At 31.8% G+C, this 13,451-nt stretch overlaps 1 protein-coding gene across 3 annotated transcripts in view; it reads left to right on the forward strand.

Annotated features, from left to right (window-relative positions):
- Positions 1–12,277, forward strand: part of LOC139503585 (MAGUK p55 subfamily member 7-like) — a 37,284-nt gene extending 25,007 nt beyond the window's left edge. For 2 of the 3 annotated variants that reach the window (XM_071293384.1, XM_071293385.1), the window contains exons 7-17: positions 497–578; positions 2,037–2,122; positions 2,654–2,728; positions 3,096–3,286; positions 3,926–3,984; positions 5,147–5,320; positions 5,875–5,955; positions 6,362–6,455; positions 9,661–9,769; positions 11,084–11,221; positions 11,723–12,277. In XM_071293384.1, the coding sequence (XP_071149485.1) occupies positions 497–578; positions 2,037–2,122; positions 2,654–2,728; positions 3,096–3,286; positions 3,926–3,984; positions 5,147–5,320; positions 5,875–5,955; positions 6,362–6,455; positions 9,661–9,769; positions 11,084–11,221; positions 11,723–11,896 (1,263 nt within the window). In that variant the 3' untranslated portion in view covers positions 11,897–12,277. The remainder of the gene's footprint in view (positions 1–496; positions 579–2,036; positions 2,123–2,653; positions 2,729–3,095; positions 3,287–3,925; positions 3,985–5,146; positions 5,321–5,874; positions 5,956–6,361; positions 6,456–9,660; positions 9,770–11,083; positions 11,222–11,722) is intronic. The other variant, XM_071293386.1, reaches the window with a different exon arrangement.
- The last annotated feature ends 1,174 nt before the right edge of the window (positions 12,278–13,451 follow it).

Consider the following 13,451-nt stretch of genomic DNA (forward strand, 5'->3'; position numbering starts at 1 on the left):
TCGAGATAATTAAAAATCAATTGATTTAAAATTTAACACAAAATGCTGCTGATATCTTTCAATTTTGAAAATATAGAAAGAAAAAAAAAAGAAAACAATATGTTGATCTTTGACCTTAATTTATGCAAAACAGTTACCACATTTCTTTTTGACGACATCGATATTCCAAAAGTACTCATTTTCCCGAATCCAATGATATATAATATAGCCATATAGTATGTTTGACGATTAAATTTTTAAAATATTGGGTCTGGTCACCGTACTATAAAGGGATGTTCATCAAATTATTAAAACGATGCAGTCAGGAATATTTTTCTTTAAAACAAATACACCAAACGAACAAGAGCAGGTCTTATTCCAGGTTAAACCTTGACCAAGTAAAAGGCAAAACACTTAAAAACGATAATCGAATTTCGTTACTTGGTCTCCACAAGCAAATGCCCTCTCGCTTGGTCCTTTTATTTGACACTAATATCTTTTATTTTTATTACTATAGGGTATAACACTTCAGCTGAATGATGTGACAGGGGGAATAGAAATCGCTCGGATTTTACATGGTGGTGCTGCACACAGAAGTGGTAAGTAATTGATGATTCAATAATAATTTTCTATTATTGCAACATATGTGTAATATGTATAAAATATAAAATACGTCTTTATCTCTTTTCAAAGTCTACTTACATTGCCTATAATTTGCAAAAGTGAAACACAAAAAAATGAAAAATCAAGTTAACAAACATATTTTGATTGATTATGACACTAATTCTGAGTTTCGAATTTTCTTTTTTTGTATAAAAGAATTTTGATTTTCAAATCGATTCTGTTGTTTGTTTAAAATGACTTTTTGAGTTTTGACAACACAACTTCAGAAAGTTTTCCGTTAAAAGTACACTCTCATGTAGAGACAAAGGACAAACTTTAGAAACCTCTTCATTGTAAGACGAACTAGGTGTATTGAAGTCAAGGCATTTTTTGGTTCTCACTATAGTGTGTGATAACATTGTGTGAGGGAATTCGACGTTTGCTGTACCACTGTTCACTCCGGCGCAATTTATGACAATACCACTGTATCAATCAGAATGAATTTTTTTGCAGTGTTTTAAGAAATGATTTTACTTTGTTGTCGCGTATTAATCGTGATACATTCAATGTTTTAAAAAGGCGAATTTTCTGTATAAAGTCAATGATTATGTTGACTTTTGAAGGCCAAACTTTTTACAGCCTTAAATACGCAAATAAAAGATCCAAAAACTATACCAATACAGAATGACATGTTTATGAAATTATAGTAAATCTATTGGTTAACAAATTTTTATTCGTTGTTGCAAAATAATGAGCTCAAAATATCTGACATTTTCTCCCTACCCAGTTTACCCCTGTACATTTTTATGATGTGGACTGGTCATTGTTATTGAATCGTAGGCAATTTGATTGGATTAAGTTGTTATTAGTTTACCTACAAACTTGTTTATGCTTTTCATACATGACTATTGATTAATTAGAACGTGCATGAATGTGTACGGTAACTAAAATGAACTTCAAACTGGACACTGGACGAGTCAATATTATGTTTTATCAATGAAAGTTAAGGTATGAAAGGTAAGAATTGCCACTTCTTCTATTTTCACAAAATTTTCTGAATACACAGTTGAAAGATTATTTTTTAAAAGCCTATTGTGGAGATAAAAGAGAAAGTTTACAAATAAGACGTTTTGTTCCATTAAACAAGTCATTTCTTAAGAGAAATGCCGAAATATATTTTACGCACGACTACGGCAGGTAAAATTATTATTTATCATAACCAAAAAAAGCATTTTTCAGTCTCATTGGAATATGTTAATTACAATTAATCACAAACTTAAGAAGTAAGTAAATAAAGTCAAAATATGTCCGATCTGCCTTTTCCTGGACATCAAAAGTCAATACGATCGTTTTAAAGTCAATTTCGTCTACCTCACAAAATCTTGTTAGGCACTATAATATTGGATGTGCAAATTTCTTTTTTCCGCCAAATAATTTGTATAATTCTATTTTAGGTCTAATCAACGTTGGAGATGAGGTAAAGGAAATTAACGGAATAAAATTCCATGGAAAAGATCCCAAGGATATGACACAAATTTTGGTAGGATATATTTTTTATTCACAGTAATAAGAGGGTGTTATCTAATTGAACATATACAAGTCGGATTGTTGTAACTCTGTCAACTGATTTCAAAGCAGTTTTCCCCCTTTCTTACATTTTGTCATTGTGAATGAATTAAAGCTCTGTCGTATTAGAATACAGCTAGCAATATAGTTCAAAATATTATAAACCATCTTTTTTCATTAATTCCACCCTTTATCTCTCCCTTTCCGCATAAAAAAAATACTGAATGGTGAGTATTTTACACGCCAAACAACACGACGATTGCCTTGTAGTCTTTACACGTTTATTCCTTGCGTATTTATCTCATTTTTATACATTAAATACATAACGTCTCCTTTTGGTAATGTTTTTTTTTATCACATATACTATGACATTTATTTGAGACACATTATAGAAAATGAGATTTAAAATGTCATTGCCAGATGTAAATGATAGACATGTGCTCGTTCAATTAAACATGTGTGATGTTTATTTTTGCATATGTACGTTTTTGACTAATACTTGTAGTCTGAGTTACAAGGAGCAGTATCAATGAAACTTGGTACAAGAACAAGGCTGGCGAAGGATCAAAGAAGCAGCAGTGTAAGTTTACAATGTTTAAAATATACGAATTACCTCGTTTTAAAAGTACTTCACTTACATGATTCCATAATTCATTTTAATTTTTGCAGTTATAGGTGTCTACTGAAATTAAGTTTTAAATCCCTCAGAAAAGATATGATTTAGAAAAAATTGTCTGTTTTGATACTATTTAAATACTTAAAAACGTTTGGTGTATTTGTTTTAAAGAAAAATATTCCTGACTGCATCGTTTTAATAATTTGATGAACATTCCTTTAATCGGAAACGGAAAGATGGTCTTTTCATATTTAACAACTAACGTGACGTATTTTAATATATAAAACGTATAGGTTGATAAAGCTTATTAATTTTCATATATTTTTTGCAGACAAAAGTCCGAGCACTGTTTGATTATAATCCATTTGATGATCGAATGATACCTTGCCCCCACGCGGGACTGTCTTTCCAGAAAGGCGATATTTTATATATTGTGTCACAAGAAGATCCTCTATGGTGGCAAGCAAAGAGAGCAGGAGAAACAAGAGCAGGTCTTATTCCAGCCAGACTCTTACAAGAAAGGTAGAAAACACATAAGTTTTGGCGAAAACAAATATCTTCTGTCAAAATATCATTAGTCGCATAATTTTAAACTTATTTCTTCAAATTAATTGCGCTTATTTAAAAAAGAAATACTAATATTATTTCTGGTGATTTTTAAAAATATGGAGTAAATGAGTAAATATAATTGTACACTTATACTATTGCGTGAGTGAAAGCAGTTTCGAGGTCACTTTATTCACACCATTACGATAACCTGTATACTATACTAGATACTACCAAGATATTAGAATAGTAATTAGAATAGTTCCCATTTTAAGTTCTCAAATGACAAAGAAATGCTCTAAATCTCATACTTAAATGTAAGTGGCAATGTGATTTACAGTTTTTTCTGCTTTGAGCATTGTTCTGAACATATTAATCTTTATTAGGGTCATCTGTATTAAAGTAATTGACTGGTATTTTGAATAAATGCTTTTTAGAAATAAAAAAAAGGATATATGAATTATATATAAATGGCAATCTCATGTTTGTGGACTGAAAATGAAAGTTTTGATCAATTGATATTCTTCAAAGCTTTGCTTGGAAGCACAACAATACCCACATAGAACTGTGATTTATTGCCCGAAAACATATTGTTTTTCTATTATATATTGACAGGAGAGAAATTCTCAAGAATGCTGAGAATGTCGAGGAGGAAAGCAATCGCAGGGGAGCACGTAGGTACATATATTTACATATATCAGTAAATGGTATTTAGTCAATATGAATTTATATATATGAATATAAAAAGGACTTTTACTTGTTAATAACCACCCGTACGTAGTTAAAAGTTGCTTAATTGCGAATCAAATTGATCATCTTATAGGGTTGTTATTGTGAATATGTTTCTGACTAAACCAACGATTTGTTATTTACTTCTGGAAAATGGAATTGTTTGCAACACTTTATCTTCATCTAAAACTGAAATACCTTTACGCACTTGTTCATAAACAAACTATGCATTTTACAACTAGGTTTTATACATTGTTTTGGGAAAAGAGATATAATATAACTGGATTTGAATATGAAGCAAATGGGGTTTTCTTTTTTCTTTCCAATATCTGTCAGCGTTTGATCTAAACAATTTCAACACATATGCGCAAGTTTTACTTGTTTCTCGCTAACACTGCTACTGGAATAACTGTTCTCTCCTTTAGCAATCTCTTGCATACACACAGATGAAAATTAAGGTGGCTCGGGACTATTCGACTGCGCATGATTTCACGCATGAATTACAAAAGTATTTGTCGTAAATTCGACATATTTTTTTTTAATAATTTGATTGATTAGAAATGTTAAATCATTGTAGTTATGTTATCCCGCCAAAATTTGGGTTTTAAGGCAAAATTATTTTTTTTCCTTATCGGTGACCTATGTTTTTTATTGACTCATTCTTTGAAGCTATATTCCAGCTTTTCATATAACAGTTTTGGACAAATTGTCATAGAACGTTTTTTTGATATTCCGATAAAAATATGTCAACACCTGTATTTTCCCTATCATTTCATTGAAAAATGGTCCCATTTACATACCTGTTTAAAAGCAAAATTTTGATCTTAAAAGGTCCGTGACCCCTATTTTTTTTCGACCAATTTGATTCATTTTCTTTAAAGAATAAAATAATCAAAAATACGGCAATTCTGATAGAAACTTCGAATAGGCCCGAGCCCCCTTAACAAAAATATACCACAGTTATAATTGAAAATGTATTTTTCTCATTTAAACTCATCTACAACACGTGCAGTTTCTTTGTGGTCTCTTATTTGGTATAAGTACTCATGAGTCTCAAGTCAATTTACAAATAATCATATATATCATAGATTTGTTAATTCATTTAAGGATCGATAAGTCCGTGCAGGATAAGTCCAAAGAGTGTCCGATCGAGGCGAGTCAGGAAGATGATGTATCATGCTGTCCTAAACTCCGATTTTGACCTTGGAGAGATACCTACTTATGAAGATGTTGAACTTCTACCTCCTAATTCTATACACAAACGTCCTTTGGTGCTGATTGGTAATTTGATAATAGAATAATTTGTTAACATTAATTACAGAAAAGTTGTGGATATCAAATGTAGCGTTGAAAAAAACCCACTAACCAAATCAATCAAATGTACCATACTTGTAAATCCTTTTGTATCTTGTTTACAAATCTTAATGTTAATATAAAACGACATACCAGGGATGTTAGATTTTCATTGTTAGAAGCATCTAAATTCTGATAGCAACAATCATTTCGTAGCTGCCATTTTTTAACTGTTTTGAAGATCATTTTACACCATCAATAAACTCATCATATATACCATATAACCTGGGTGCCTCCGTATGTTCCGCTTTTATAAGTAAACTCTTCATTCTTTGACGTCTGTTTACTGAAATGTCCTATCATGTATAACAAAAATCGCCACATCTTGCAAAAAGTAAATCTTTATTGTGCAAATTTATGATTGGAAAAAAAGAAATTGACGATATCATGGACATTGCTGAATAAAAAAAGCTACTTGAAAGTAAAGTTCAATTATTTAAGCATATAAGATATTTCAGTAATATACTTTTATATAAAATAAGGTGCTCCTAAAGTTGGCAGAAACGAGTTGAAACGAAGATTGATGGTTTCCAATCCGGGCCATTTTGAAGATGTTGTACCATGTAAGTAAATTAAATTTGTCTACATTTTCACGGAAATATTTTCACGGAAATTTAGCATGGAGATATCATGTTCGTGATGTTGTCCTTCCCTCAAATCACAAATAAAGGATCACCAACTTGAGCTCTGACGACGAATAATATGGCTGATATTTTATCCTGCTTGACTATTATAATAAGTCTGGATATTGCAGAAAATATATGTTGTGTAAAATCAGAATGTCACGGATTAAATTCAAAGAATTAACGATAACATCTGATGAAACATTTGAAAATAAATATAGATTGTCAATGTCAAACCTAATCTTCAAATTCAATTTTATGAAATGATGCCTTTCATCTTTTTTTTTCAATTGACACGTTAAAATATATTAATATGGTAATAGTTTATACAAATTATTTCCAACAGTTACATCTCGTCAAAAGAAAGCTACTGAGTTAGATGGTGTTGAATACCATTTTATAACCAGGGATGAGATGGAAAGTGCACTCGTAGCACACAGGTAAACACTTATCTGTATGTCAAATATTAAAACTAAAGTTACCAGGACTAAAAAGTAGGATAAGATGATCTGAAGCAATCAACAAACATAAGTCAAAGAAAGACAGCAAACTTCATAAAAACGAATAATAGAAAATCTATGCACAAACCACTAAACAGAAAACTAAAGATCGAACTTGAACGCATCGGTCCCTACAAAACAGGAGTTTCTGTTCTATTAGCATTACGTCAGTTATTTGTTTTAAAATATTTTTGTTTGTTCTATTAAATGATAGAATATCTTTTCCCCGAAATATTGTAACTTGCAATTTGCAGCTGAAATATCGTTTTAAAATGTTGATACAAAGTTTGACTTTTTACTAAGAAATCTCAGGCATAATAACAATTATCCGAGTTGTTTTCAAGGAAACTGTCTTTTGATTTTAAGAGCAAAAACAATTCCATATAAGAAGAATGACAACAGACGAGATTCCACATTTTCCTGTTTAAGTGACTTCTACATTCTGTGTTCTGCTTTTAATATATAATTTGTTTTGTCTTGTCCCGACAAAGTATGACTTAGTAAGATGTGATGTGCAGTGCCGGCGTCGACAGCATAGAAATGTATTAGTTTTGTGATTCTATTATTATCAAGGGGAATCACTATTGCTAATTCATCGATGTTTGGCATGCAGTTGTATAAACATGGGACAACCCATTTTCATTGAGATTATTTGACCCGCACCCTCATTCTGGGTCTAATGACTTCGAGAATTATGTTTAATAGAATATTTCTATTAATTTATAAATTATGACGAAACTAAGGTTTCAGTTCCTTCGGACGTTCCTAGTGAAGGTTAATCTAGAAAAGCGATTCGAATGTACGAAATTTATAATGTGTTGTATTCAGTTTTTGCATATAATGTCAGACGAAGGAAAACCACAAGTAGTAGGTCAATATTATGGTATCCAGGTGTATTAGCATTCATTCTTTCCACAGGGATTATTTGGCCTTGCAACTTCAGTTATGATTCATTGACTTCGAATGTGAGGTATTGCTATTTTAGTTTCATCTTTTGTATTACACTACCAAAATAACATTCTAGAATGGGCGAGACAAATCTCTGTATCAACTCTTTATTTCCAATTGTTTTACAATTTTGAAAACTTTCTTTACGCCAAGTAATTTGTCAATTTATTTTAATATATATTAAGATAAAACATCTAAATGGTTATTCAGAAGATCCATATCGTAGTTGAATGTTATGCGTATATCAAAATATTTAAAAGTTATATACTGTAACTGGATGTAGCGAAAACTAAAGTCGGATATGGACTGAATGCGTGTAGATGCACAGAATACTGACTTTCACAAAACACTACGATAATCAAGCAATACCAGGTTCTTTACAATTTGTTGAAGGAAATACAAAATGGCCACATATGGATTGATAAATCCCCATAGACAAAAACATTCAATATTTACAGATTACCACTGCCTTATCATAGAAAGAAAAAAAAACAGGTTTTTGATTTCCCCCTTGTATTAAATGTTTTCTTCATTTCCTTATCTAACGTGACCAGCTTTAATTGCCTAAAAGAGGGACGAAAGATACCAGAAGGACAGTCAAAGTCATAAATCGAAAATAAACTGACAACGCCATGGCTAAAAATGAAAAGGACAAACAGACAAACAATAGTACACATGACACAACATAGAAAAGTAAAGAATAAACAACACGAACCCCACCAAAAACTAGGGGTGATTTCTGGTAAATAGTTTCATTCGGTAGGTCACATTCCAAACTAAAAGACAAATTGAAAGAGTTGGTATTACTTTGCTTCATAAAAAAGAATGGCCAACGTAGATACAAGTATCTTGTCTTAGGGAGGGATAAATCATACTTTGTAAAGAATCACTCTGATTCAAACAAAACATTCTCTGAAACCGATATTATCAAGATGCTTGATTTTTTGATTGACAACATATTTGTAACGTTCGGAGGACGTGTTTTTCAACAGACTGTCGGCATTCCAATGGGAACAAACTGTACCCCTATACTTGCCGACTTGTTTCTTTATTATTATGAGGCTGACTTCATGCAGGAACTTCTTAGGAAGAAAGATAAGAAGTTGGCAATATCCTTTAACTCTACTTTCCGCTATATAGATGACGTTCTTTCACTAAACAATTCAAAATTTGGTGACTATGTGGAACGCATCTATCCCATCGAATTGGAGATAAAGGATACTACAGGTACAGTTAAGTCGGCTTCGTATCTTGACTTACATCTAGAAATTGACAATGAGGGTCGGTTGAAAACAAAACTTTACGACAAAAGAGATGATTTCAGCTTTCCAATTGTGAACTTTCCATTTCTAAGTAGCAACATTCAAGCAGCACCTGCATACGGGGTATATATCTCCCAATTGATACGATATTCTGGTGCTTGCATTTCCTATCATGATTTTCTTGATAGAGGGTTACTGCTCACATGGAAGCTTTTAAACCAAGAGTTCCAAATGGTGAAGTTGAAATCATCCCTTCGTAAATTTTACGGACGCCATCACGAGTTGGTTGACCGTTATGGAATAACCGTTTCACAAATGATATCGGATATGTTCCTTACGTCGTAACTACAACCCCCTTCCCTTTCATGAATGTGACCTACCGAATTAGACTATTTACCGGATTTGTAATCACATAAGCAACACGACGGGTGCCACATGTGGAGCAGGATCTGCTTACCCTTCCGGAGCACCTGAGATCACCCCTAGTTTTTGGTGGGGTTCGTGTTGTTTATTCTTTAGTTTTCTATGTTGTGTCATGTGTACTATTGTTTTTCTGTTTGTCTTTTTCATTTTTAGCCATGGCGTTGTCAGTTTGTTTTAGATTTATGAGTTTGACTGTCCCTTTGGTATCTTTCGTCCCTCTTTTATGAAAGGGAAGGGGATTGTAGTTACGACGTAAGGAACATATCCGATATCATTTGTGAAACGGTTATTTCATAACGGTCAACCAACTCGTGTTTTGAACTTTTGATTTAATAGCTTCTTTGTGAGCAACAACCCTCTGTCAAGAACATCATGATAGGAAATGCAAGCTTAGGTTACTTTTTGTTTATATTGCGCTTTCTATCAGCCTTTTTATATTATAAGTCTGCTAAAGAAGGTTTAAATTCCCAATTGTAAACTGCCTTAATCTAAATAGCTTAGTTGTTTTCTAGATTTATTGAGCATGGTGAATTCAAGGGAAACTTATATGGGACGAGAAAAGATTCAATTCTGTCTGTGATAAACTCAGGGAAGGTGTGTGTTCTAACACCAAATTCTCAGGTAAATATTTATGTTCCGCTGGTCCATATGTATGTGAAAAAGTGAAGGCCAATGTTTCCCTACAACTTATTCATATGTATCATCTTTCAAATGGATTGTGTAATGCATCTTCTATATCTCTGGAAAATGTACCTGTGTTCAGGTTTTTTTCAGTTCATTAAGCTTTCGAACATTCATTTCATTATTCTATTGTTCTAAAACATCACTACACATACATGATTTATTTAGATATCTGTTTTCTATCTTTCATGTATTTTGCAGTTGATTGCGAACATCATAAATATAAACAAATTAACTGAATAGCGTAAAATCATTTATCGATATAGTATATGTGTATCCATGTGTTAAAGATGATCAAAAAGTACAAAGAGAAAATAATAATCACCCCCAAATTTCAAATCGGTTTAATGAATGAATTCAAAAAAGAGAATTCAATATTGACCCTCAGATCTCATTTTCACAACAAGAAAAAAAATTAGTCTACAATTTTATCAATTTGTAGAATGACTACTAGTATTTTTTATTTCATTATACGATATCGATGTTCCCGGTTTTTTTGTTTTTTTTAGCCTTAATACCCACAATTATCTGATAATCCTTAATGAACCCAATTGGAAATAACCCGAATAATTTTCATTGGTTATTTTTATTTCAAAGAACTTCCATCCTTGTTTGAGGTTTTGAAGCTTCCATGATCAATGGTTTTATGTTTTACTTTTAATTTAGTAATGATTTTGAGTGAACTATCTAAACTGTTTTTAACCCTAAATCATGAATTTAAATCAAATTGTAATTGTACAAAATTCATGTTTACTCATCCTGTAATGATTAACATAGAGACTTAACTAGTTTAGTAAGTGGCAAAATGATACTGTAACGGGAATGAGTTTTCCCGTTCACGGAATATTAGAAAACAGAATACGTTACTAATAATATAGATTTAATATCAGCCAAATAATTTAAGCACAGTTTACAAATGAATAATAATACTTTAAATGTTTAGAATGGCGAAATGAGACATAATGGTGGTTATAAACGTAGTAGACCGATAGGACCGGTAACCTCATAGCTAACTACGGCTACTACGGCAGTTTAGAAGCTATATATTATTACAAAGCAGGTTTAAAATGAATAAATTATAAGGTAAAACGAACCACCATTACAATACAAATACAGTGATTAAATTTAAAAACCTCATACTGAATACATTTCATCGGTACAAACAATATTATCAAAATCACTCATCAAGCACCAATGCTCTTTTGGATATCCTTTAACGTTAATGACTATTACATTTATTTCCATGATTTGTAGGCATTACGATTTTTAAGAACTGCTGAAATAAAGCCTTATGTGATTTACATAAAATCACCACCATTCCAGCAGGTACAGAGAACAAGACAAAGACACAATGCTGTCTTCGTATTTGAAGGAAATGCACGCCCATTTACGGTAATTGATAGATTTATACTTTTCGCTTATAAAGCCATAACTTTGCATGTTTGAACATGTACAATTCCGTAGATGCAAAACACATAGTATACATTTGTTCTCATTTGATGGAAACCACTGCTTATGTACTCTGTTTATCTCGGGGTTAATATAAGCCAATTACCAGGTCGGAAACTTGCATTATTTAAATCAACTTAAAATTCCACTCATCTATCATACTCATGTTTGCCTCAAATTTCTCACTATAAATTTAAGGGTTGCAGAATCTAAATATTTGTATCTATCATTTTTATATCGATGCCATGCTTAAATATATTTTCCTTTTGGACAGAACCCAAATGGACTGCTTTAAACAAATGGTTTAACGACACAACTGATGTGTTTTGTGTATAGTTAAAACGCACCGCTGGGGAATTAAATCATAAGCATAGTATGTGCGCTGACTTTTAATATATATATTTTTGATTTTATAGTATTTATCATTGTTTATTATTTTTACAGTCTTCCGATTTCGACGACATAGTACAGACTTCAATGAAGCTAGAACAGAAATATGGTCACCTTTTTGACTCTGTTATCATAAACGAAAATTTGACTAAAGCAGCGTCCGAACTGATCACGATAGCTAAACTTGCCGAAACAAAGTCACACTGGGTCCCAGTGTCATGGGTATGAGAACGTGATGATGAAAATGTATCAATTATTTGTCAGAAGCGTAGAAGATATGTAAAGAAAGTGAGGTTCAGACATTGCTTGAAATCTTCAAAGAGGAAAAAGGTTGTTAATGAACAAAACAAAATGACGATTTAAGCATACTAAAGATGCAGCCTTGAAGATTTTCTTCAGAATATATTGTTTTTAGAATGATTGTGAAATTTTACTGTATACAGACGGTAACATTTAAGAGGGTCAGTGTCCATGGAAAAACCAGGCAGTGGGTGGCACATGACATATTTTGTTTCAAAATTGTTTTCATCTATTTCATATCACAAATTTATTCTTTCTTAAAGTTAAATTTTGTTTTTTTATTTACTGCAACAAATAAAGAGAAACAAATACATAGAAAGCACTGAAAATTCATTGAAAAGGGGAGATAACTCTTCATTTTGTACAAAATTTATTGGCATTGTTAGTGAACTTTAAAATATTTTCTGAGCAATCTAAATAAGGAATAGAAAACCTTAGCCGTATTTGGCACAACTTTTTGGAATTTTGGATCCTCAATGCTCTTCAGCTTTGTTCTTGTTTGGCTTTATAACTATTTCGATATGAGCGTCACTGATGAGTCTTATGTAGACGAAACGCGCGTCAGGCGTACTAAATTATAATCCTGGTACTTTTGATAACCATCAACTGTTGATTCACAAATATCTTTTAAATATATCCTTTGTATTATATAAACATTTCATTGGAACCAAAAATTCAGTGGGAAAGATTAGGTTGTGCCACCAATATCATAGGATTTGCCTGATATTTACTTGGACAGCCTCTTAATTGTTTGAGAATGTCCAGAACCACATATTCCGTTTATGCATGCAAACAAAAATAACCAAAAATTTAAAAGATTGTTAATGTTTACATCAAGCTATTCTGTAATGAAATTGTGTTCTATGAATAAATCTTATAAATAAACTCATCATAGATACCAGGACTAAATTTTGTATATACGCCAGACGCGCGTTTCGTCTACAAAAGACTCATCAGTGACGCTCGAATCCAAAAAAGTAAAAGAGGCCAAATAATGTACGATGTTGAAGAGCATTGAGGACCAAAATTTATAAAAGTTTTGCTAAGGTAATCTATGCCTGAGGTAGAAAAGCCTTAGTATTTAAAAAAATTCTAAATTTTGTAAACAGTTAATTTATAAATATAACAATATCAATGATATATAAAACCATAATTTTTTCATATCATAGACAGAGTTTGGTTGTAGTTTTCCTGACTTGTTTACACAAGTGTTTGTTAGATGAATTATTTAATAGTTCTTGCCCGACTTCACAAATGTTTATCATATGTTTTCTCAGTATCCTTTTTAAGTTAGATAACGTCATAGAATGCAGCGAACATTAAGTTACCTTTTCAGCCATAACGTCGTAAAAAACAAGCAAATATACATGTAGACTGATTTTGTTTCGATAGTGTGTTGAAAATTTACTGTTAAGCATAAATAACAGAACTATCTATTTAGATGCATTTTGATGTAGAAACTGACTTCCCATAGTCATCGTTA

This window comes from Mytilus edulis, chromosome 14, assembly GCF_963676685.1.
Source record: "Mytilus edulis chromosome 14, xbMytEdul2.2, whole genome shotgun sequence".
NCBI lineage: Eukaryota > Metazoa > Mollusca > Bivalvia > Mytilida > Mytilidae > Mytilus > Mytilus edulis.